Source organism: Jaculus jaculus, chromosome 5 (assembly GCF_020740685.1).
Source record: "Jaculus jaculus isolate mJacJac1 chromosome 5, mJacJac1.mat.Y.cur, whole genome shotgun sequence".
Taxonomy (NCBI): Eukaryota; Metazoa; Chordata; class Mammalia; order Rodentia; family Dipodidae; genus Jaculus; species Jaculus jaculus.
Genome location: NC_059106.1, coordinates 7534080 through 7557287, shown reverse-complemented (window position 1 = coordinate 7557287; position 23208 = coordinate 7534080). Strand labels below are relative to the sequence as shown.

General features: G+C 47.7%; 1 protein-coding gene across 4 annotated transcripts; it reads right to left on the bottom strand.

Moving 5' to 3' along the window:
- Nucleotides 1-508: 508 nt before the first annotated feature.
- Nucleotides 509-22436, bottom strand: Fam168b (family with sequence similarity 168 member B). 4 transcript variants are annotated; one of them, XM_045151066.1, is made up of 7 exons: nucleotides 22383-22436; nucleotides 15733-15813; nucleotides 12024-12107; nucleotides 7051-7193; nucleotides 6775-6973; nucleotides 4983-5112; nucleotides 509-4668 (listed from the first exon to the last, which is right to left on the bottom strand). In XM_045151066.1, the coding sequence occupies exons 2-6, from the start codon at nucleotides 15800-15802 to the stop codon at nucleotides 5000-5002; spliced, it is 609 nt and encodes a 202-aa protein (XP_045007001.1). In that variant the 5' UTR covers nucleotides 15803-15813; nucleotides 22383-22436; the 3' UTR covers nucleotides 509-4668; nucleotides 4983-4999. The 4 variants fall into 4 exon arrangements, with proteins under 4 accessions (XP_045007001.1, XP_004668237.1, XP_045007002.1 ...); XM_004668180.2 differs by lacking the exon at nucleotides 22383-22436 and having other exon boundaries at nucleotides 6775-6952; XM_045151067.1 differs by lacking the exon at nucleotides 22383-22436 and having other exon boundaries at nucleotides 6775-6949.
- Nucleotides 22437-23208: the final 772 nt, after the last annotated feature.

Here is a 23208-nt window from a genome sequence, read left to right as displayed (position 1 = left end):
GTGTGTGTGTCCATTTTCTTTCCATACTGACCTCATGCTTCTGAGCCTCTCGCCCTCCCTCTGCCTTCTGCTTTTAAAGAGGAGTCCAGCCCAGGGGAAGTGAGGCTCATCTAGTCCACACCCTTGGGACTCTAGTGGAGAGAGACTGCTGCAGAGGCCCAGAACAGCTGTGGAAGGTGTGCCAATTCTTCTAGAATTGGCATATGTGAGTTCTAGGGATGGGTTTCGGTGTTTGAGGAATCTCAGCTTCCTTCTTTGCTGGAAAGGGGGGAGGGGGTGTCTCCCAGGAGGCTTTTGACCTAAGCAAAAAAGGAATTCTACATAATTTCCTTCTTCCACCTGGGAGAACAGCCCCAGACTCTCCAGCAGGCCAGGGCCCCAAGCTATGTACTTAGTGGCCTCTGATCAAGCCCCTGGACATCACCTGACTGTGGAGAAGCTACAGTGGCCCCTAGGCAGGCCAAGACCTCTGGATAAAACCCCCACAGAAGACAATTAGGCCAGAATATGCAACACAAGTTAATCTTTATTGAAAACTGCAGTGTTAATACATAACAACTCCTGCTACAATAAACGTGCTTTGAAGGGTTTTAAATCTGAGCTCATCTAACTCATCAGATTGCATAAAAAAATTAAAATAGTATGAATTTACACCTAATTGAACTGGCTCAGGGTGGACGGTCCATTCCTGTGTATTGACACCTAAGTTCAATGCAGAGGTGAGGGATGCCTGAACACTGGAAGACAATGCTGACTTAAGCTTAAAAAAAGTACCAAGAGAAAGGTGTACAAAAGTATTTAAAAACCATTAAAAAAAACAAACACCATTTTCTATTCAGTTGCAGCCCACGAAGCTCCTTGGGGCCTCTTTCAAGCGGCTGTCACCACCCTACCAGGACGCCAGTTTCAGATCCAGCCCACCTGCCGCACAGGCCCACTGACGAAGGCAGCCTTGCCCCTTAGGAAACCCCCGTTTTCCCCATCACATACAGCTTAATTTCGTCCTGTACTCCAGTGAGGGTTACTCCGCAAGTGTTCTGTTCTTCACATGAATGGAGCGTGAGGAAGAGGCCAGATCAGCCCAGCACTTCTGTCTAAACCATCCCTTAAGCTTAGGGGAAGAGCAAGCACTCAAGAGTACACACAGACCTGGGACACGTGCCCTCCATACCTAAGCCTGTACCCCCACTGCCCCTAGAAAGCACCAGAGAATGACCAGTAGCTGTCCCAACTGCCACTGCACCCACAGGCAATCCTGTACCATCCAGAGCGCCAGGTGGACTGACTGCAGCAGTTAGCTGCTGAATGGAAGTGGCCCAATGGTCTGAGTAATACTGTATTCCATGTTCAAAGAGCACCGGCGAGAAAATGGAGACTTCTCAGGAGCAGCCCCAATATTAAGGCTGGTGTATGCCAACCTCACTGTAACCACAGGCACACTAATGAAAGCCCATGCTATACGCCAGTGCAGTCCAAGGCTTCCTAAGTATGGGCGTGTTTCCACTCACTGGAGTTCCTCCAAACCACTTTCTAAGCTTCCTGTCACAGAATGACTTACCAGGTGGGACAAGGTACCTGGTACCTGGCTGAGGAAAGGCAGGACACTGAGCAGTAAGGCACCCCCAGGTTAGGTCCAAAGCTGGGGGCCTCCTCTCCTGTTCCGAAGTGCTGCCTCTGCATAGCACTCAAGAAACACTTGTCCAGAGCAGCAAATACCAGGCTGACAACCACAGTGACATTTCCAGTGTTACCTGGAATGGGCCACCAGAGACAGAGGTTTTGGAAGCGTCTACGCCTCTTGCCTAACTGGCCAGGCCTGAGGTGGCCTCACTTCCTAGTCGGGGAGCCCACAGCCAACAGCCAGGCCGGCAGCACTCACACTCCAACTCCGCAGGGAGCGGGGGGCAGATGAAGACGTCTCCTAAGCCCAGGGGCTCTGAGAAGGCAGATGACATATTTAAGAAAGTCTTAAAGATGCCCATGCTTACAGGCCATGCAGACCTTTGCTTGCCTGTCTCTCCACCTAGAAGGGTAATTCCACTGAAAGCCTTCTAACTGGGAATGTTACACACATAATAAGCACAATTTCTTGGAATGTTGCACAGTATTTTGGGGACACAAGTTATGCAGTGGTGTAATAGAATACTGACCCAAGTTCTATTCCCTAATTTTACTTTTAGTAAAATGTGCTGTCATAACCCAATCTGATGGCTTGTTACCACCCACATGAAGATTAAAGAGCTAGCTCCCTTTCACCAGCAGATCTGATGCCCAAGGCCCTCATCATTTCAAACGGAAAAGATTTCCACACAGATGAGTTGTACAATGCAAAAATATGACAGTCTCTCAATTCAATTGCAAAGAGAAATAAAATTGTTAAAGTTATGGGGATGGTCTGTGAAGCTGACGCCACCAGCAGGGCGGGATGCAAGCGCACTCGCCCTGGCTCAGGGCCGTGACCACGCATGCTGTGCTAGCCCGAAGCTGGCTATGGGCAGTCGGAGCAGCTTCCTGTAACTTCCGAAGACAAGTGAATCTCCTTGCAGGCAGTGTATGTGCATGGTTCTATTCTGATGGGGACGTTTTCAAAGCATACACTAAAATCTGCTGCACTGACTCATGGTCATTCACCCAGGAAACCTGCCTTCAGTCTGTTGTGTCCCAGGAAACCCTTGGGCAGGCTATCCACCATACAGACAGGAATACCAACACAGAAGGAGCTGCGTACTTGGGGTAAACATTTGAGTGTGCATGCATGTCTCCCTCTCCCTTTTCCTCCCTCCCTCCTCTCTCTATCTCTCTCTCTCTCTCACACACACACACACACAAACACACACACACAGAGTTAAGTGCTCATGAAGCAATTTAAAGTACTCACCAGTAAACAGTCTATGGTAATGGACACGGGGAGTAAGGAATCTCCCGTTTACATTGATTCATGCAAAAATCTTTCCAAACTTCTTAAAAATAAAATATTAAAACAATTATGAAGAGTAGTACTATAAAAATAACATTACCAAAGGCCCAATGGCCAGGTGTTCCACCCACTAGCCAGGCTGACTTCAAATGGGGTGACCTCCACCCACTGCCAGAGCCATGACTTAGCTGCCGGAGACAAGCACAGAACCCCTCCTCACCAACCCCTCAGCCCTTCAAAGATGGGGGGTGGGAACTCCCCGCCCCCGCCTGACAGACAGGGATGTCAGAAAGAGAACAGGTCCCCATGCACTGCTCTTCTGACCACACTGACAACAGCCACACACTCTCACAGATGCCAAGTGGAGTATATTAGGTGACAAAACCCTTCCTGATTCCTTATGTACATAGTCGGGTTATATACCCCCATCTTTTCCACACTGGATCCTGGCCAACAAGTGCATTCCAGTCCTGCCTAGTCCTTCCAGCTGTCCACACTTGCTCGGTTGGGGTTAGGTGCCTTCAGCTACAAGGAAGGTGGCAAAAGAGGCTCGCAGACCACACACAGCCCTTCTCAGCCTCACCCCAGTTCTCAGAGTCCTCTCTAGTCAGAGGACAGGTCACCACCAGGTGAATGACCCAGACAAGTTACATGTTTCTACATTGTCAGACATACCCACGGCCCGGCCTCTCTACAAGAAACACGAGGAACTAATTAAAATACAGGCTTATTCCCTTTTCATAACACAAACGTACAACTTTCAACATAGCATACAGCTGAAATCTTTGCCCTTATCTGTAGGGTGAGTATAGCAATGCCCATGTTTTCAGCTAACTCCTGGGGAAAAAAGGAATGCTTTTCTAAGTGAAATAAAGCAGGGGACAGTACCTCCTTCACCAAGCGTGGCTATTTCTTTCATATACCTCGCGGCCCAGGAAAACAGTTTTGCGCTACTCTAGACTTTTCCAGGAGATACACAAACACTGTCCCCCATGAGCCGTGTACTGTAAACTCAGGTGGCAGCTGTGCTGGTGCGGAGCCCACTCCTCCCCAAACTGTCCTGGCCACACAGCTACAATCTTTCCTGCTCATTTTCATGTATGTCCCTTCTCCCCAGACCACACCAAGCTTCAGCAGAGGAAAGCAATGCTCACTAAGCTGCTGCAGCCTCCTTAACACGGCCCTGAGTCCTGCAGCGCCTCCTGAGCCAGTCAGTGCCAAAGAAACAGGTCACTGAAAACTACAACCCACACCAACCCCAACAGGCTGAAGGTCACCTCAGATACTCCAGATGCTTTATGAAGACATTCACTTGAACACGTATGACTTTAAGACTCCGCATACATGGCAGCAGTGCATTAGTGATACGAGTTGTAAAACACGGCTCCATTCCTTTGGATTTGCATATGGTGGCTCTGCATCAGTCACTGCAGGTAGATTGAGCAAGCTGGGTTTTTGTGTTTGTTTTTTTAAACATGCATTCAACTAGATATGATTCAGAATAGATTAATACTCCCTTTTTATCTTTACAGTTAGCTAAAAAAAATTGCCAGGCAGTCCACAAAACAGGATTTGCTTGAAGACCAACCCACAGTGAGCTGGAGACTAGCGGCGCTGGGGCCCGCTGGGCCAGGGCACAGTTGAGTTTGCTAAGTGTCGAGAGCATTAAGAAGAAAGTCCTGGTTGGAGGCACATGGCCTGCAGCACCAGCTGTGGGACTCAATGATGACTGCACAGCTCCATCCTCAAACCTGGGAAAGAATTACAAATAGTCACACAGGCTCTTTCGGTACCCTTGCTCCAAGAATTCCAGGACAAGGTTCACTGGGGCCAAAAGGGCAGCAGTGGGCAAAACTGCTGTACTGGGTTCCCACCCACCTTACAGAGACACCCCCATTGTAATGGCGTCAGCATCCTGCAGCAGGTGCATTACTAAAGGTGCACACTCAATGGTTTCCTTTTCCCTCTGCTTGTGGAGCCCAGGAAGAATGAAAACCCAACACACAGCATTGCTCTGGGCTGAAGGGTCAGGTAGGTTTGCGTACTTCCTCCACTGGTCACTTACTTTAACTTGCAGGGTGATCACCACTGAGGGGGCACATAGCTGTAGGTAGGTGTTCCTGGGGCCCGGTATGTGGGCACAGTGACTGGGTGAGGGGCAACAGGAGCTGGAGAATGAGCAGTCAGCAGGGTGCCTGAAAGACAAAGACAATGTCACACAGGAGGCCTAACAATGCACAGGGTGACTCAGTGGGGCTCCACCACATGGCCTCTGAAAAGCACTGGCCAGATTTTTCTGTGAGGGGGTGAGGCTTGGAGTAGAACATCCCAAACAGTTGGAAGATGTGTGCACACAGCAGGCTAGTGGTAACCATATGCATGTAAAGGTACTGGGCCTTTCCTTCAAAGACTACACACAGTGATTCCTGTAGATCAGATGACAAATTACAAGATGAAGGAAGGGAATTCTGACATATGCATAATGCCCATGGGCTTGGAGGCTACTGTACTAAGTGACAAAGCTGGTACAAAAAGACAAATACTACATGTGGCCCCACTTAGGTGAGGTGCTTAAGAATTGTCAAACCAGAGGCAGAGGCTAGAATGGCAGCTGCTAAAGCTAGGGGAAGAGAAGTGGGTCGTTTTTGTCCAATGGGAACAGGAGTTTCAGGTGCACAGGGTGAAAGTTCTGGAGGTCTGTTTCATGGCTATGTGAATACACTTAACATTACAGAATTGTATGCTGAAAATTGAGGCATGAGACACAGAAATCATAAGGTGGATTTTATACTCCATGAGCTGCTTCTGAGTGCAGAAATACCTCTGTTCTTATAACTACAGAAACTCAGTGATCTGCATCTATGTGAGGGTAAGCCACACCTCAAAGGGCAGAAGCACATCCACACTGCTGATACCTCCCTGGCGTGGAGGAGGGGCTCCAGACAGGCAGCTTCAGTCTATGCCAGTCTTCTTTGCCATTATAGACAAATATGGGAAAATCAAATGAAACAGGGATTTGGAACAGAAACATACAGAATACCCTAGCTCCTTTCTCTCTGATATGATGTCCTTTTGTTAAGGTCTAAGAAAAAGGAAAATGAAGGAATGGTTTTGATGGTTTAAAAGAAAATCCCAAGCTGGGTGTGGTGACACACTTGGGAGGCCGAGGCAGAAGAATTGCTATGAGTTTGCGGCCACCCTGAGACTAATTCCAGGTCAGCCTGGGCTAGAGCAAAAGCCTACCTTGAAAAACAAAACAAAAACAAATATACAAAAAAAATTTAGTCATAGGGCAACTAAGTTTCCTGTGTGGGATCAGCCTAGAGGCAGCCACACTTACTTACTGAGGTTAGGATGTGATCTCATCCTTAGGCCTTAAATCAAACCCTTCCACAAAGATGTCACACTTTGCCAAAGGGCTTCTGCAGGTAGCTATTCCTTCTATTAGCACACAACCAGCTTTCCTAGCCTCTTGCAAACTGCCCCTTTTCTGCAACTTATCCTCAAAGACAGCTCAAACTGAAGGAAGTATGCGAAAGACAGGCCCACCTGGAACACCAAGTGTCTTGCTCAAGCTTTACCGGCTTACTGGATGGAGGCCATCGATCCCTTCCACTTCCTACTGTCAATGGCCCACCAAAGCTCACCAACAAAGTGACTTCCCCACACTCAGTGAGTGTTCTCAGTCATGTTCCACAAGGAAGGCTCATGGTCAGTTGCATGCCCTGCATTCCTAGAAGAGGAGGGGGAGGGGCAGCCCTTGCACATCCTGGAGACAAGAGTAAAGTCTTGGCAGACTCCCCACCCCAGCCGAGCCCGAAGGTGTCTGAGGACAGACTCCAAGTTCTAGGACTCACCTGCTGACATGGCCATGGTGGTCCCAGCAACCATGCCCATAGTGACCCCACTGCCTCTAGGAGGAGGGATGGGAGCAGGGTATACCGTTGCTGGCATGCCGTTGGGCTGCACCACCGTGGTGTGGTGGATGACGTGAGGGGGTGCTGCATACAGTGGCTGCGTGTAATACGTGCCCTGCTGTGGGGAAAAGAGAGACAACTGCTGAAGGGTCCCCCAAGGCTGTGGGGGCCAGATAGAATCAACCCTCCCACAGTGCAGGGTGTGCCCAAGCATACCTGGGCATATGGGCTCTGCTGGGGGTAGGCACTTCTCACGGGGTACACGGCCGTCTGGTAGGGGTTGGGGGAGGAAGAGTATGGTGGCACAGCCCCGCTGGTGGGGGAACAGGATACTTTGTAAGGTGTTCCAGGAGTGTAGCCTAGAACACAAAAAGCCAATGGCCCGAGTTCGCCTGGCCCGAGCCAACAAGGACAAGTGTGCAGGGAGGCCACTGCCTCCTCAGCCCTCTGCCGCCAGCACCAGGCTCCGTTTCTTAGCTTGTGCACTGCAGCTTGAATGCAGAGGGTCCTTCAAGAGGGTATGTGCTTGGCACTTAATCCTCAGCAGGTGGAAATCTTTGGGAAGGCTGTGGAGCATTACTGGAGGAAGTGGGTCCCCGGGGCAGGCCTGGCCGCACTTCCTGTTCATCCTCAGCTTCCTGCTCTGGCTGCAACGTGGCTTCCCACCATTCCTGTCACCACGCCTCGTGGAACTGGAAGCAGAAATAAATCCTCCCTTCCTCCTTACGCTGTTGCTTCTGGGATGACTTAGTTATGGCAATAAGTAAAGTAATTAAAACAACAGACAAGTGGTGGAGGTGCTCTGCAGAGCATACGTTCAGAGAGGAAACAAATACCTGTCCTGTCTGACTAGAGTATATATCAGTATGGCCTTCCTGGGTTCAACTTGGCATTTATGGTACATCTATCCTTCAATCCTGCAAAGTAGGCCAATGAAGAATATGAACATACATAAGCAGAGGTCAGTAAAGCTCACCTGAGTGTTTCTCATTACAGCAAAAACAAATGGCAGGGCCTCGTCAAGCATCCCGCCAAGGATGACATGAAAGTCATGATAAAACACAGTAAGAAATAAGGCATGAAGCCAGAGGTCAGGGGACAGAGAAATTCAGCATACACCACCTTCCACAGCCAAGGCAGGACACAAATTAGATGCTGTCTGGACATACTGAGAAAGCAGAACAGACGACCCTGACCACAAAAGAAGGTCTCGTGAGAGACCTGTGAATGCAGGCCACCAGCTGTCAGTCTCCCTGCAGGGGTTGAGGAAGGGCTCCATTTGGTCCAGCAAGGAAGCAAGCAGAGGCAGAAAGGGGTCCGCAGGGCTAGAAGCAGGGGCTCAGTGAGATCGGCTGTGCTCACAGCAGCTCTGGTCAGTCACACAAAAACTGGACCTGGCCCAAATGCCCACCAGTAGACAGCCAACAAGCTGAGGTGTACCCAAAAGGGAGTGCCTGCCTCAAGGTAACTTCTGGTATGCCGCATGTGCTGAACAGGAAAATAGACCTCAGTGACAGAAAGCCATAGGTGGTGGCCAGAGGCAGGAATCATGCAGGAGTCTAAGAGTACAAGCAGCTGGGTATAGTGGTGCATGCCTTTAATCCTAGCACCCAGGAGGCAGAGGTAGGAGGACTGCCTCCCTGAGACTACATAGTGAATTCCAGGCCAGCCTGGGCCACAGTGAGACCCTACCTCAAAAAAAAAAAAAAAAAAAAAAAAAAAAAAAGCAAGCACAAGCAGACTGTAGCATCCAACTGTCCGTGCACAGCACAGGATGGCTTCCAGTTAACTGTCAACCCTTCCTCTTCCTCTGCAGTGTTTTCCCAAGAGTCCCAATGGCCTTCCCATTCCTGATGGCACACTCATGAAATCTGTGGGAATGTCAAAGTGTAACAGCTTCAAGCAACAGACACATTTTCCACAGCAGGAGCACGGCTACTTCTGACACTTAAGGGTCCACAACAGGACTTTGTAAAACTTGTTCTCCAACCCTATTCATGAATGAGAAAATACCTCAAATGCTCACCAGGAGAGGGATGCTCTGTGGCACGTCCATACAAGCACAACACAACATCCATAAGAAAAATTACAAATGAATCTCAAACTATACTGAATTCCCAAAGATACCAGAGAGAATGACACTCAATGAATGATCCACTTACACATCTAATTATCACCAAGCCTACTTATTATAAAGAAGTCAGGAAGGGGAGAGGTTGAAGGAAGCCTTCTAGGATGATGGCAGTGTCCCAATTTTTTGTTCTGGGTGGTAGTACCATGGCGTCAAAATTTACCCAGCTACCCAGGCATGCTGGAGCACGTCTTTAATCCCAGCAGTCAGAAAGCAGAGGAGGATCACTGTGAGTTTGAGGCCACCCTGAGACTACATAGTGAATTCTAAGTCAGCCTGAGCTAGAGACCCTACCTCAATAAACCAAAATAAATAAATAAATAAATCACCCAACTATACTCTAAATATCCATGTTTCCTACAAAAAATTATAACTCAAGTTTAAAAACAAACTGAGTATAAAAATTTTAATTGAGCCAAGCATAGTGGTGATGCCTTTAATCCCAGCGCTTGGGAGGCAGAGGTGTTTGAGGTGTGAGTTTGAGTGAGGCCAGCCTGGTACTATTGTGTGAGTTCCAAGTCAGGCTGGGCCACAGTGAGACCCTACCTCAAAAACAAAACAAAAACCAAAAAATTTTAATTTAAATTTTTTATTTTAATTACAATGAATTTTCTTAACTTGATCTTAGTCAAAAGGGTTAAGAAGTGAGCATTTTGCTTTTAACTTAAAAGAGAACTAATGACTCCAAGGACATTCAACAACTTTAAGTTGACTTTTTTTTGTTTCCAACCACAAAAGCAATTCTACTTTCTTTAAGAGACCAGGTGAGCCCTGCCCACTCACACTGCCTTACAGGCCACCCTGGAACCGGCATCAGAGCTGCACAAGTGACCTCAGGACTCTCTTCCCGAGGCGCTCCTGGTGCTCTCGTCACCCAGCACACGCGTTAACCAGCCACTCCTGAGCCACAGGTGGGTGCTTAAGCCCAGACCCACTGTATCTGATTGTGACCCCTTCACCACTAGGTGACTACTACTTATTTTTTTAAGTCGTCAGCCTAGGGCTGGAGGGATGGCTTGGAGGTTTAAGACACTTGTCTGCAAAGCCAAAGGACCCAAGTTCAATTCCCTAGAACCTACATAAGCCAGATGCACAAGGTGTTGCATCCCTCTGGAATTTGTCTGCAGCGGCTGGAGGCCCTGGCCCATTCTTGTTTTCTCTCTCAAATAAATAAACAAATAAAATTTGGAGGTGGAGACAGGAGAACTCTGGAGCAAGCTGACTAGCTACACTCCCAGAATTGGTGAGCTCTTGGCTTAAGTGAGAGACCCTTGTTTCAAAAAATAGAGGACAATTGAAAAAGACACCCAGTGTTGACCTGTGGCTTCCAAACATGCACACCACATACTCATACAAATAAAAGCATCAGCAAGGCACACAGATGATATGGCCCCGCTAAGCCAGCAGCCTGGGACTCTTCAGTGGACTTCAACTAGGCAGGCCCTCTATCTAGACAGTTGTTGCTCCTATGTGCCTATCTGAGTTTCTGCATTAGAGGGTCCATCTGACACCAGCCTTGAAGAGGGGGCAGAACAGGACTCTTCCCTAACACAGAGGACAGCCAAGCCTAAGGAAGGTCTTTCGGAGAGGCCACTATGAGAACATGACCAGCAACACCATCCTCCAAACACTGGCCTCTTCTTAAGGGCTGCTGGCTCACTTCTGCTAACAATCTCTTCACTGGCCTCAAGTAACTCTTTGGCTCTTTGGGGGACCTTGGTTCCAGCTACTCAGGAGGCTGAAGTAAGAGGGTAACTTGTGCCTGGAAACTCAAGGCTACCCTGGACAATACAGAGGAAAATGCATCATGGCCCATGCCTGTAATCCCAGAGTTGGGAAAGCTGAGGTAGGAGAATCAATTTAAGTTCAATGCCAGCCTGGGCTAGAGTGAGACTGCCTCAAAAAAACCAAATAAGAGACCATATCTCTTTAAAAAAATAATAAATATGGGGTTGGACGGATGGCTTAGCAGTTAAGGTGCTTGCTTATGAAGCCTAACGGCCCATGTCTGACTCTCTAGGTCCCACATAAGCCAGACACACAAGGTGATGCAAGCACAAAAGTTCGCACATGCACACAAGGTGGCGCACGTATCTGGAGTTCAATTACATTGGCTAGAGGGGTACACCAATCTCTCTCCCCCTCAATCTCTTTCTCATAAAAAAATAAGGACAGTCTGTTGAACTTGCTTTTTAAAACATACACACACACACATATATATGGAGGGGGGAAGAGGAAGGAAGGAAGAGGGGGGTAGGGTAGACAGATTGCTTAGTGGTTAAGGCACTTGCCTGCAAAGCCTAAGAAATTCGGTTCGAGCCCCCTGACTCCTGAAGTGGGTGGGAACATGAACCTAAGACAGAAAGCTCTGGAACAGAAAGACCAGTTCAGTTTTCCCAGGGCTTTAGCTAACAGCTGAAGACAGAGATGGCCAAGAGCACAGAACATAAACACAGAATTTAATGTCTACCAAATAAGATGGGGGTGGAGGGAGGACACTGCTGGCTTCCCTTTTGTCAGTTACCTGTGGGCTAGTGCCCTGAGGGCAACACACTTCCCTTGAGACAATGCCCACAAAGGAATCACTATTCTGCTAAAGCAAATAAGGTCTTAGAAGAGCTCATAGCTCATATCAGAACATACCAGTTCACAGGAGGAAATCCCACTAAATAATCTTGGAGTCAGTCCCAAACCAATTCCGTTTTAAATTTTAACCAGTAATTGCTCAAATCTAAAAATGTGTCCAAGTACTTCACATGAAAACCAAGACTTAAAAAAAAAACTTAGCCACAGTGCTGCAGAGAAATCAATGGCAACATGCTCTTCAGTTCCTAGTAGTCAGTCCTAATGTTAGCAGATCTTACCACAACCCAGAGATTAGAGAGAAGCCCTATGTGACAAGGATCTAAGTGCAGTAACTGAAGATGGGTCTGAATGATTTTTAGTAAACTTATCAACAGGCTAATTTTATCTCAACCCCAAATCCTAATTCTTCACCTCTTTCTATAGCTCTTCTCCCCCAGACACACATCTAATACATTTGTCAGCCAGCACTTACCTGTCTGGAAGGTGGGATTCGCTCCAGGGTACATGTTAGGAGAATAGGCAGGAGCTGCTGCTGCATAGCCCACAGGAAAACCAGCTGAGGGGAAACACACAGCCCAGTATATTAGCACATCAAGAACGACAAAGGGAAGCCACCTGAAAACCTGGACTGCCCCCAGCCCGCCCATCCTTGCTACTGTCTCCCAAATGCCACAGACTTACAGGCCCCTATGGTACTATGTCTGTCTCTAGTTGTCTTCTTTCCTCAGAATTTTGATGAGCCTCAGCATACCCATGTCTTTTAGACCTATGATTAAATGCTCACAACTTTCTATGGCTGGACAAGGTAGGAGAAACTGAGCCAGCAGTCACCTGTCAACAGCGACATCAAGAGGCTGGGGATGCAGCTTGGTGTAGCATGCATGCTTAGCATGTATGAGGCCCTGGGTTCAACCTCAGGATCAGGATAAATGAGAACAGCTAAATAAAAGCTGGAAGTGATGGTGCACACCTTTATTCCCCACACTCTGGAGGCTGATGCCTATACCACTAGGCGTTCAAGGCCAGCATGGATGATAGAGGGAATTCCAAGGCAGCCGAGTGAGGCTGCTCTAAAAAGAAAAGCAAGCTGAGATGACCCTGTAAGCTACACAACTGGCCACTCAAGTAAGATGTGCCCACTAGTGCAACAGTGGTATGTCTGTTATGGGGGTAACCACCTGATATCTTACTGGATCTGAAGCTTGTTTGGGGGGAACAGGGAGAAAGTCATCTCTGATACTGAAAATATAGTCAAAAGCCTATCTAAATGAAAAAGTCATAATCCCTAGTGGGGAGCAACTACTGTTGTCTGGCTAAATGGATATATTGTGGCCACCCAACTGTGCTGGGAAGTGAGAGTGGAGTGTTCAGCACTAAATGATGCATACCCTCCACAGCTCAGGGACCACTGGAAGAGTGGTAGAAAAAATGTAAGCGCCTGGGCTGGAGAGATGGCTTAGAGGCCAAGGCGCATGCCTGTGAAGCCTAAGGACCAAGGTTCGAGTCTCCAGGTCCCACATAAGCCAGATGCACATAGCAGAGCATATGTCTAGAGTTTGTCTGCAGTGGCTAGAGGCCCTGGCACACCCATTCTCTATCTCCCCCTCTCTGTCCCTAATAAATAAATAAATCTTTAAAAAAAAAAAGAATGTAAGTGTCAAAGGACAGAGAAGACTGCTTTGGAAGGCTGTCTTCCACACACAAAATGGCCACTGCATTCTAACTTCTCGGTGGCTGTCTATATTCACAAGACTTGCAAGAAATAGCCACCAAACTAGAAGAGACTAGCTGAAAAGGAGTTAAAGAAGTTCAGTGGAGGAGGGATAAGGGAGAGAACAAAATGGATTACGATCAGGGTATACTGTGTCTATGCATGCAGTTGTCAATAAAGGAAAAAAAAAAATGACTCAAAGGAGTTGGAGAGATGGCTCAGTGGTTAATGGCACTTGCAAAGCCTTATGGCCAGAGTCTAATTGCCAAGTACCGCATAAAACCAGATGCACAAAGTAGAATTTGTATGCAGTGGCAAAAGGCCCTGGAGCACCCATTCTCATTCTCTCTCCTTGCGTATAAATAACAACAAAGTATTTTCTTAACAAATAAAGAAGATGCACAAGTCTGTGGTGCCCATGAACTATATCACACTCCACAGGCCTGTGCAGCTAAGTGCCACAAAACATCCTCAAATCTTATGAATACTCTGAAACTATCTGCCTTGTTTTGTTTACTAGAGCTTGCCTTGTGCTTGGTTGGGTTTTTCCAACCCCAACCTTCTACAAAGAGTTAGCATGTTCTGACAATAAAATAGAAAACACACCTAAGAGGTATTCACAGAAGTGTAATGATTTACGTCATGATATACCTAGTCTCTGGGATGGACACCAGCTCCCTACCCTCAATCTTTTCCCATGCTCCCATCGCCTGCATCACCTCATTTATATCCTACTCAGCCACCCTGACCTCGGCTGAACACTGCTCACCCCACAGCTGCCCAGAACAGTTTTTAAAAAGATCATGAATATAATAAAAAGACAAATTAGGAGTGAATTTACATATTACTTAGACACACCACATAAACAGTTAACCTTCTTTTCTCTCTCTCTTTTTTCCAGTGCTGGGAATCAAACCCAGGGCCCATGAATAGTGATAGCTTTTAAAACTATTAGGAACAAAAACCCAATGGAGAGGGGGGAACCAATTGCCAGAAACCCCTCAAGCTTCAAGCTAGAACTACACTAACATCATTCCTCATGTAAGATGGCAAAACCCCAATGCTGACCAGCTACCTGTGAGAAAGGTTTGAGAAAACACACTTCTTACAGAAGATAGAACAGAAAGAACTCTATGGAAGTCACCTGGATGGGCAGCTTAAAAACTGTACATGCATTCCTGATCTGGCAACCCCATGCACCTCTAGGAATCCACCTGGAGGGTCATTTCCAGAGTCAATGAAGCGTAAGGCTCTGCAGAGCATGGTAAGCTGACGGAAGGCCAGCACTCTAGAATGAGGATGGAAGGGAAACTGAGCCTTGTCCAAGCTGAAAAACATACCAACTCGACGCCCAGCTGGAGAAAGAGTGTCAATAAGCTGTTAGCTGCCTGGCAAGGGAGGACAGCAATCAGGGCACCATCATTTCTAACACAATGTGTCTAACAGCCAGCCAGTGAAAATCCTAAGCAAGGAAAAAGACAAACCATATGACCAAAAAAAAAAAAACAAAAAAAAACAAAAAAAACAAAAACAAAAAAACCCCCACAAAACAAAACCCAAGAAAACACACAAGAGAAACAACCTCAGTGATTCAAAGACTGTAGTCAGACAATAATCCAACTAAACAGAACACTGGAGGAAACAAATGACAGATTTTGAAAAAGATGAAAATTTGTGTTCAGTATATGAGTTTTGTAGCATATTCAAGCACCATTAGCAAGACTGGAGAAATGAAGTAGATCACTAGAAGTTTTCCACATTAAAGTAAGAGGGCAACACAAAGGCAGCACAGGGTGCACTAATAGACTTAGCAATGATTCAAAACAGTGCCTGGGACGGAAAGGGGCAAACAAGTATCTGAAAAGCTACTAAGACTGGTAAAAGAAACTAATCCAGTCAAGAAGCTCTCTAAAACCTAAGCAAAATAAACCACATCTACTTTTGTCATGGTAAAAACAAACCGGCCCAAGGTGGTGGAAGAAGGGTTTAATCAGGACCAAAGTCGGAGCAAGTGCAATTCTCTGGGCCTTCTGACTCTTGAAGGGCCACACTTCACACACCAACACAGCACTACCACCAGGAGGAAGATAAACCAGGTCTTGGTCCCAACTGCTGGGGCCACTCAGTCCAGCTCCCATCACAGCTGTTCTTGACTTGGAAAGGGGGTGGGGGAGAGAGAGAGAGAGAGAATGGGCATTCCAAGGTCTCCTGCCATTACAAATGAACTCCAGATACTCTGTGCGTCTGGCTTTACATGGGTACTGAAGAATGGAATCTGGTTAGCCAGGCTTTAATTGCTAAGCCATCTCCACAGCACTCCCTACCCTGACTTGATTTTTCTCTTGCAGGTAGCTATTCCTTCCTTCCCTGAACCTATGAGGTGGTGTGTCCACTGTGCATATTTATCTGAACATGCTATTAGACCAAGCGCTCAAAGTTCAATAGTAAAAACAAAATTCAGCTTGCTTACCTGGATAACCAATTCCTTTGGCATTTGCATAGGGAACCCCAGAAGACCCAGGGCTATAAACAGGATTCATGATGTCAAGAACTAAAAAGGAGAGAAAAACGTGATTTAGCCACGTGCGTGTTTTCAGAATTTTCCCCCATCACTCCCTTAAGAGGAGGTAGCTAATGTCTTTCTCTAGCCTACTGTAAAATGTATGTTCTATCGCTTCCAACCAACAAAACAGAACATGAATGTCTAATGTGCTAATGTGTGCTCAGGCAGGAGACCCAGCTTTTTGTAACTCTCTAAGCCCAGCAGAACTAAGAGGGAAAAGCAGCCACACTACAGATCAATGTAATAAACAGGAAGATTCTACAACAACCTTAACATCCCTTTCTCCAGATTTCTATTTTATTTGAGAAAGGGAACGGGTATGCCAGGGCCTCCGGCCACTGTAAATGAACTCGAGATGCATGCACCATCCTGTGCATTTGGCTTACGCTGGTACTGGGGAATCAAACCTAGGTCTTCAGGCTTTGCAGGCTAATGCCTTAACCACTAACAAAGCCATCTATCCAGCTCTTAACATCCTTTCTAAAGAATATTTATTATTATTTGCAAGCAGAAAGATGGGATGGAAATGGGCACACAAGGCCCTTTGCCACTGCAAATGAACTCCAAATGTACCCCTTGTGCATCTGGCTTTCTGGAAATGGAACCCAGGGCATGAGGCTTTGTAACAAGTGCCTTCAACCACTGAACACTCCAGTCCCACCTTAATGTGCTTTTAACAAATACTAATTAAGTACAAAAACTCAGAGAGCTGGGCTGGAGAGATGTCATAGCAGTTAAGGCACTTGCCTGCAAAGCCCAGGTTTGATTTCCCAGGACCCATGTATGACAGATGCACAAGGTGGTGCATGTGTCTGGAGCTCATTTGCAGTGATTGAAGGCGCTGGTGTGCTTTCTATTTCTTTCTTGCAAATAATAAAAAATAAAAATAAAATAAAAATTCACAGAGCCTTAATTAGCTTCACTACTTTGCAGCTCTGGTTCTATACCATTCCCAACAGAAATAAGCTCCTTATTAGTAGCTCTGGGTAGCTCCTGTATTGCTCATGTGTTAACTAACAGTAAACATTCAGTCCTCCTCCTCTGGTAGGTCACTCATGACTAATGTGGCTGTAAGGAGTAAGGCGATCTTTAATTTAAAATAAAAATTGATGTTAGCTTGAAACTGCTCTTTAAAAAAAAGGCTAGTCATGGTGCTGCACACCTGTAATCCCAGGACCTAGGAAAAAATGCTGTAAGCTCATAAACTCAAGGCCAGCCTGGTCTACTGTGAGTTCCAGGACAATCATGGCTACAAAGATCCTGTCTCAACAAATGTTGAAATACTTCAAATTTTCAATTCACCTGACTCAGAAAATTCACAACTCAGCAGCTTAGTACATTCTTAACCATTTACCAGTCTAAAGGTTTTTTATTTTTTTTAAATGAAAGGAAGGGATTTATTTCAAGCTTACAGATCCAAGAAAAGCTCCATCTATGGCAGAAGAAACAAGGTCCCTTTCACAGTATAAAGTTTTTAAGAATAAATTGGCAATGCCTATGATTAGGGCACTGATCATACCAATGATTTTTCTTAGACTTAAAAAAATATTTGCACGTGCACACGCATGCACACACAAGCACCAGGGACTCTTGCTGGGGTAAACACCAGCCGCTTATGTAGAGGGTGGCTTGGGAATTGAACCCTGGCCCAGCTGGCTTTGCAAGCATCATTAACCACGAAGCCACCTCCCAAGTCCCAATTTCCTTAAGACTTTTCAACCAAAGCAAGATTTGCCATAACATCCCCAACTGCAGGCAGCTAGTGACAATCTCACCCACAACCAATGACAACTTTCTCCTCTATCTGCACTGCCCAGCATGGCAGCCACTTCCCAAAGACACACTGAGCTCTATGTGGCAGTGCAGGTCTAATGTGTGAACTTAACTGTCACCTGTGGCCAGAACTACAAGCAGCCAGTGCAGCCCGTGAATAGAGAGAACAGGGGAAAGGCCCACAAGAAATCAATGTTTTTCTATAAATCAGAACACACACTGGCAAAGGTCAGTATTAATCCCCTGCACTGTAGCACTGACTTCTCTGGCTCAATTGCTGTCCCTAAGAAGTGAATGCTTCCCAAATTCTAGTGCTCTGTTCAGTGCCAAGATCTGATTTGTTGTCTTTTTTTGAAATATGCTTACTCGAGAAAGAGAAAAAGAGACAGAGAGAATGGGCCCACCAGCACTGCTAGCTGCTGCAAATGAGCTACAGATGCATGAGCATCTGGCTTATGTGGATCCTGGGGAATCAAAACTGGGTCCTTTGACTTTGCAGAGAAGCACCTTAACCACTAAACCATCTCTCCAGCCCTAATTTTGTTTTCTTAATTGAATTAACGATAAGCAAAGTCACCATGTAAAGGTTACTAAGAACAAAGTTGCAGCTCCCTTCTAAGTTTACACTCCTCCTAAGTTGACAATCTAGAAAGTGCCATCGCAACAGATTTTCTACAAAGATGGAAAATTCTTTGCTGTCCAAATATAGCTGAATGTTTCATTTAACTTAATCACATGTAGATTACAGCTATTATTTTGGATAGTGGAGGCTCTGTAGGATGAGAAAAGCACATGCCATTTGGGGCAAACATCATGAAGAGCTACAAGGTAGAAAAGTATTGGGAAGGCCCAGTACAGAGTGCAGACTCAGTGAGCAAGAGGAATGGTCAGGAAAAACTTGTGTGGAAAGGCAGCATTCCCAAAGCTTCTTGACAAGCTTGCAAGAGGCACTTTAGGAACACCGAACCACTTCTCCAAGAGGCTAATTCCCTAATATGTTCCCTAAAGTGATTAAAAAGTAATAAAGAATTAAAAATTATAGTCAGGGACTGCTCAGAGGCAGAGCACTTATCTCCAATGGGTGAAACTCCTAGAACAAAGAGAAGAAACAGGTGCCAGGGAAGTCTTCAAAGACTGATGTCAAGAAAGGGTTGCAGCTCCCACTCCAATGTGACCCAAGGGTTTGCTTTGTTAAGAAACTAGGGCCACAGCAGACTCATGTCTGTGACCAAATACCTGAAGCTCCAAATGACAAAAGAGGCATATTAAAGACTGCGCCCATGGGCAAGGAAAATACCTTATTTGCCACCATCTCCCTCCATCTCACCAAGTACTTGGCGCAGAGGGAACACATGAATGCCTTCTGAATGTGTGTAAATATTGATAATCTAGCCAATAAAATATGGGAAATTAAAAAATGGGAATTAAAAAATATGTATTTTATTTATTTATTTGAAAAAGCAAGGGGAGGGAGGGAGAGAAGGGGCACATCAGGATGTCAGGACCTCTGTAAAAGAACTTCAGACACATGTGCCACCTTATGCATCTGGCTTATGTGGGTACTGGGGATCTGAACCTGGGTCCTTAGGCTTTGCAGGCAAGCACTTTAACAGCTAAGCCATCTCTCCAGCCTTGGGATTTTTTTGGTGAGGAGGGGATTTCGAGGTAGGGTTTCACTCTAGTCCAGGCTACCTGGAATTCACTATGTAGTTGCACAGTGATCTTCCTATTGAGTGCTGGGATTAAAGGAGTGCACCACATTGGGATTTTTAAAGTTTCTTTTTTCCTTTCTTTTTTTTTTTTTTGGGTGGGGTGCAGACAAAATGGGCACACTATAGCCTCTAGACCCTATAAACAAACTCCAGATGCATGCATCACCTCATACATTTGGCTTTGTGTGGGCACTGTGGAATGGAACCTGGGTCCTTTTGGCTTTGCAGGCAAGCGCTTTAACTGGTAAGCCATCTCTCCAGCCCAATACACAGGACTTTTGATAAGAAACTCATCTGAGACATTTAAAATTGAATTCAGAATTATCAAAGTTGTTCATCAGTTAACAGACTGAACCCGAATCTGCTGGCAATCTCCGACTCAAACTACTTAGTGCTCTGCGCAGCCTCCTGCAATGCGAATGAGCTGACCCTGGCCATCTTTAGCCTCGCCGCTCAGATCGAATGCAGCCTGCACTCTAACTTCCAGTTTGCAGGAAAGGGGAGGGGGGAGAATCCATGAGATGACACCAGTTAACAATTACACAAGCCCCAAAAGGCGAGGCTTTCTCAAAATGACCCTAGCGGCCAGGCATAATGGCTCATGCCTTTAATCCCAGCACTGGGGAGGCAGGGGTAGGAGGATCACTGTGAGTTCGAGGCCACCCTGAGACTACATAGTCAACTCCATGTCAGCCTTGGCCAGAGTGAGACCCTACCTCAACAAACCAACCAACCAACCAACCAACCCACCCACCCACCCACCACCCTTTCTTCAAGGGGATAGATGGTCTAACAAATGTGGGGAAGGGAAGGAGAGGGAGCAACTTACAGGTAAATAGACTGAAAGGCAATAGGTGAGTTTTGTGAACACGTCAAGGCTGGGTGTGGTGGTGCACATCTTTAAACCCAGCTGAGGTAGGAGGATTGCTCTGAGTTTGAGGACAGCCTGGGCTATAGTGTTTCAGGACAGCCTGGGATAGTAAGACCCTGCTTCAAAAAAAAAAAAATTCAAAACAAAACAAACCCCTGTGAACCTATTTGTAACACAACTGAACATGGGCTGGGTTAGTACTGAACAAGTAAGTTAATTATTTTGGTAGAAGTACTGCATACACACACACACACACACACAATTTTTTTTTTACAAATGCCAAAGTATCTAAGGATGAAAATGTAACTTAAAGCATTTCTATAAAAAGAGCAAATACAAGCCAGGTGTGGTGGTGTACACCTTTAATTCCATCACTCAGAAGGCAGACGTAGGATGATCTGTGAGTTCGAGGCCACTCTGAGACTACACAGCGAATTCCAGGTCAGCCTGGGCTAAAGTGAGACCCTGCCTCAAAAACAAACAAACAAACAAAAAACAAATTCAGCATAATGTTAGTAAACTACTTCAGTATGTCACCAATACAGATGTACATGTGTGTTGTGTGCTTTTCTAGAGAACTACTGTGGCATTATATTAGGCTTATTTTCCCAGTGTTTGGAATTCGTATATTGGGATTACCGTTCTGTCCAACCTTCAAACGGTCTGAGAGGCAGACACAGAGCTAGCCTAGCCAAATTAAAGCTGGTAAGAAGACTAACAGGCAACAGAAGCTATTACATCTTCCTCAATTCCAGGCAGGGCCTCACACATACAGCCACTTCCACTATGCTCAAGGCTAGGAGGAAGAAAGAAGGGGAAATGACCACAGGGACATTCTTATCGACTGCTGCTCAGGGGACATCCACCTGAATACAAAGGAAGCCAAAGGACCGGACTCCCGCAAACATCCTTCTTCCAGCAGACCTTAACTTTCATTTGGTCCCAACCACAAATAATTTTAATACATTTTAAAGCTTTCTTGCAGGGCTGGGAGATGGCTCGGTAGTTAAATGATGGTGCCTGCTTGCAAAGCCTGCCAGCCAGGGGCTCAATACCCTTGCACCCACATAAAGCTGGATGCAAAAGGTGGCACTCCTGGTCTTTCTCGTTTCACACACAAATATGCACAAATAAATGAAAATAAAAGCTTTCTTGCATGTCCAAGTATTTCAAAATATTACATGTAACATGCAAACACTACCAAAATAAGCATGTTTTGTAAAGACTAATTAGAAGGAAAAATCTTCATAATTTCCACACAAACTTCAGCATTAAAAAAGCTGCTTGAGAGCTAGTTCAGCAGTTAAAGGTGCTTGCTTGCGGAACCTGATGGCCCGGGTTTGATTCCACAGTACTCATGTAGCCATCTGCACAAAATCGTGGATTGCTTGCAGTGGCAAGAGGCTCTGGTGTGCCCATTCTCATTCACTGCCTCTCTCTGCTTGTGAATAAATATATTTAAAAAGTCTTGATTTCTCAAGTCTAAAAGGTCTTCCCCGTAACTGCCGAAATCCGACTTCCAACTCCTTTATTTTATAAGCTTCCTTCCATAACCAAACATTCTAACTGTAAGTCCTACAACGCATTGTTGAATGCACATCGTACACAGCATAAAAGACAGTAATACCCTGTTCTCTGGACACGCTGGCAAAGTGCACTTTCTTTTTACCCAGTTAACACAGGCTGTGCCCCGAAATATCCTAAGGTAAGCCTTAGGAGCCTACGTTTTCCAGCAGGAGGGAGGATGCTCACACTCCGCCGGGCAAATGGGATTTTGCTTCGTAGACAGAGACCGAGCAGATCTCCATTCGAAATGCTTTTAAAGGCACCATCCGCGTTCCAGAAGCGACACCCCGCCGCCCCGGGATCTCGCTCCGCTCGGCCGAAGGTCGCCGAGAAGCCGGGTGCCCCGCGGAAGCGCCCGCCTCGCCCCCCTTCCTCCCTCGCTCGCCTCCCGTCGCGCGCGCAGCGGCCCCGCCGCGCCCCACCTGCCGCGCCGCGCCGCCCCGCCCCTCGGCCCCGGCCGCGGGACAAAGCGCGGCGCGGCCCAGCGCCCGCGGCCCCAGCCTCGGCACCGGACCTCGGCGCCGCCCCGGGCCCGCCGCACAAAGCGCCGCACTTCCGGCCGCCGCCCGGGCCGCAGGGCGCGAGGACGGGCTTCCCACCCCCCCCCTCCCCCGGAGCCCGTCGGCCCGACTCACCGCGTCGCGCGGCCTGGGCCTCCCTCGGGGACCGGCGCGCGCCGGCCCGGGCGGGCTGGGCGTGGGGCTCGGCGACGGGCAGCACCGGGACTCCGCTCCGATGGGGGCCGAGCCGCTCGCCCCGCGCCTCCGCCGCCTCCGAGGGCCGCGCTCCCGCCCGCTGCGCTCCGGCCCGCCTCGCCGCGGCCCGCGCTGCCGCCGACGCTGCGCACACTCCGGAGCCCGCGACCTCACTTCCGCCCGCGGCGCGCCGGGCACGTGACGGGGCTGCGCGCGCGCTCCCGGCGGCCAGGCGCCCGGATGGGGCAGAGCGCGGGCGCGCGCCGCGTCGCCGCGGGCCTCGGGGCCTCCGCCCCCGCCCCGCGCGCCGGTCGCTTTGCGGACGGCTCTGCGGTGGCTGCGGAGACTCGGCTCGGAGCCCGTCGTTCCCCGCGTCGGCTTCTTGTGCACAATGGCCGCCGCGTCGCGTCCTGTAGGCGGCCGGCCACCTGCGCCGGGACGTGGTGGTGGTCAGGGTCACCCGCTGCCCTGGCCACTCTCAAAGCCCCGAGTCCGCCAAAGCCGTCGAACTCACGAACACAAATCTGGGCCCTGAGAAGCAGAGGCAGGTTTCGAACCCCCAAGCTGCTCTCCTCGGTAGTCCGAATGGAACCCACACGTTCCAGCTGCGAAGTGGGTGGTTGTCTCGGCCATACACCGGGAAGGCAGAGGTGGATGGATGACCTACCGGCCTGAGCCAGCAGGACCACCTTGTAGGCCTGTACCCTGCCTTGCCCAAGCCGAGGGCCAGTCCCATCTTGAGCAATATCACCTACAGTTCCAAGCA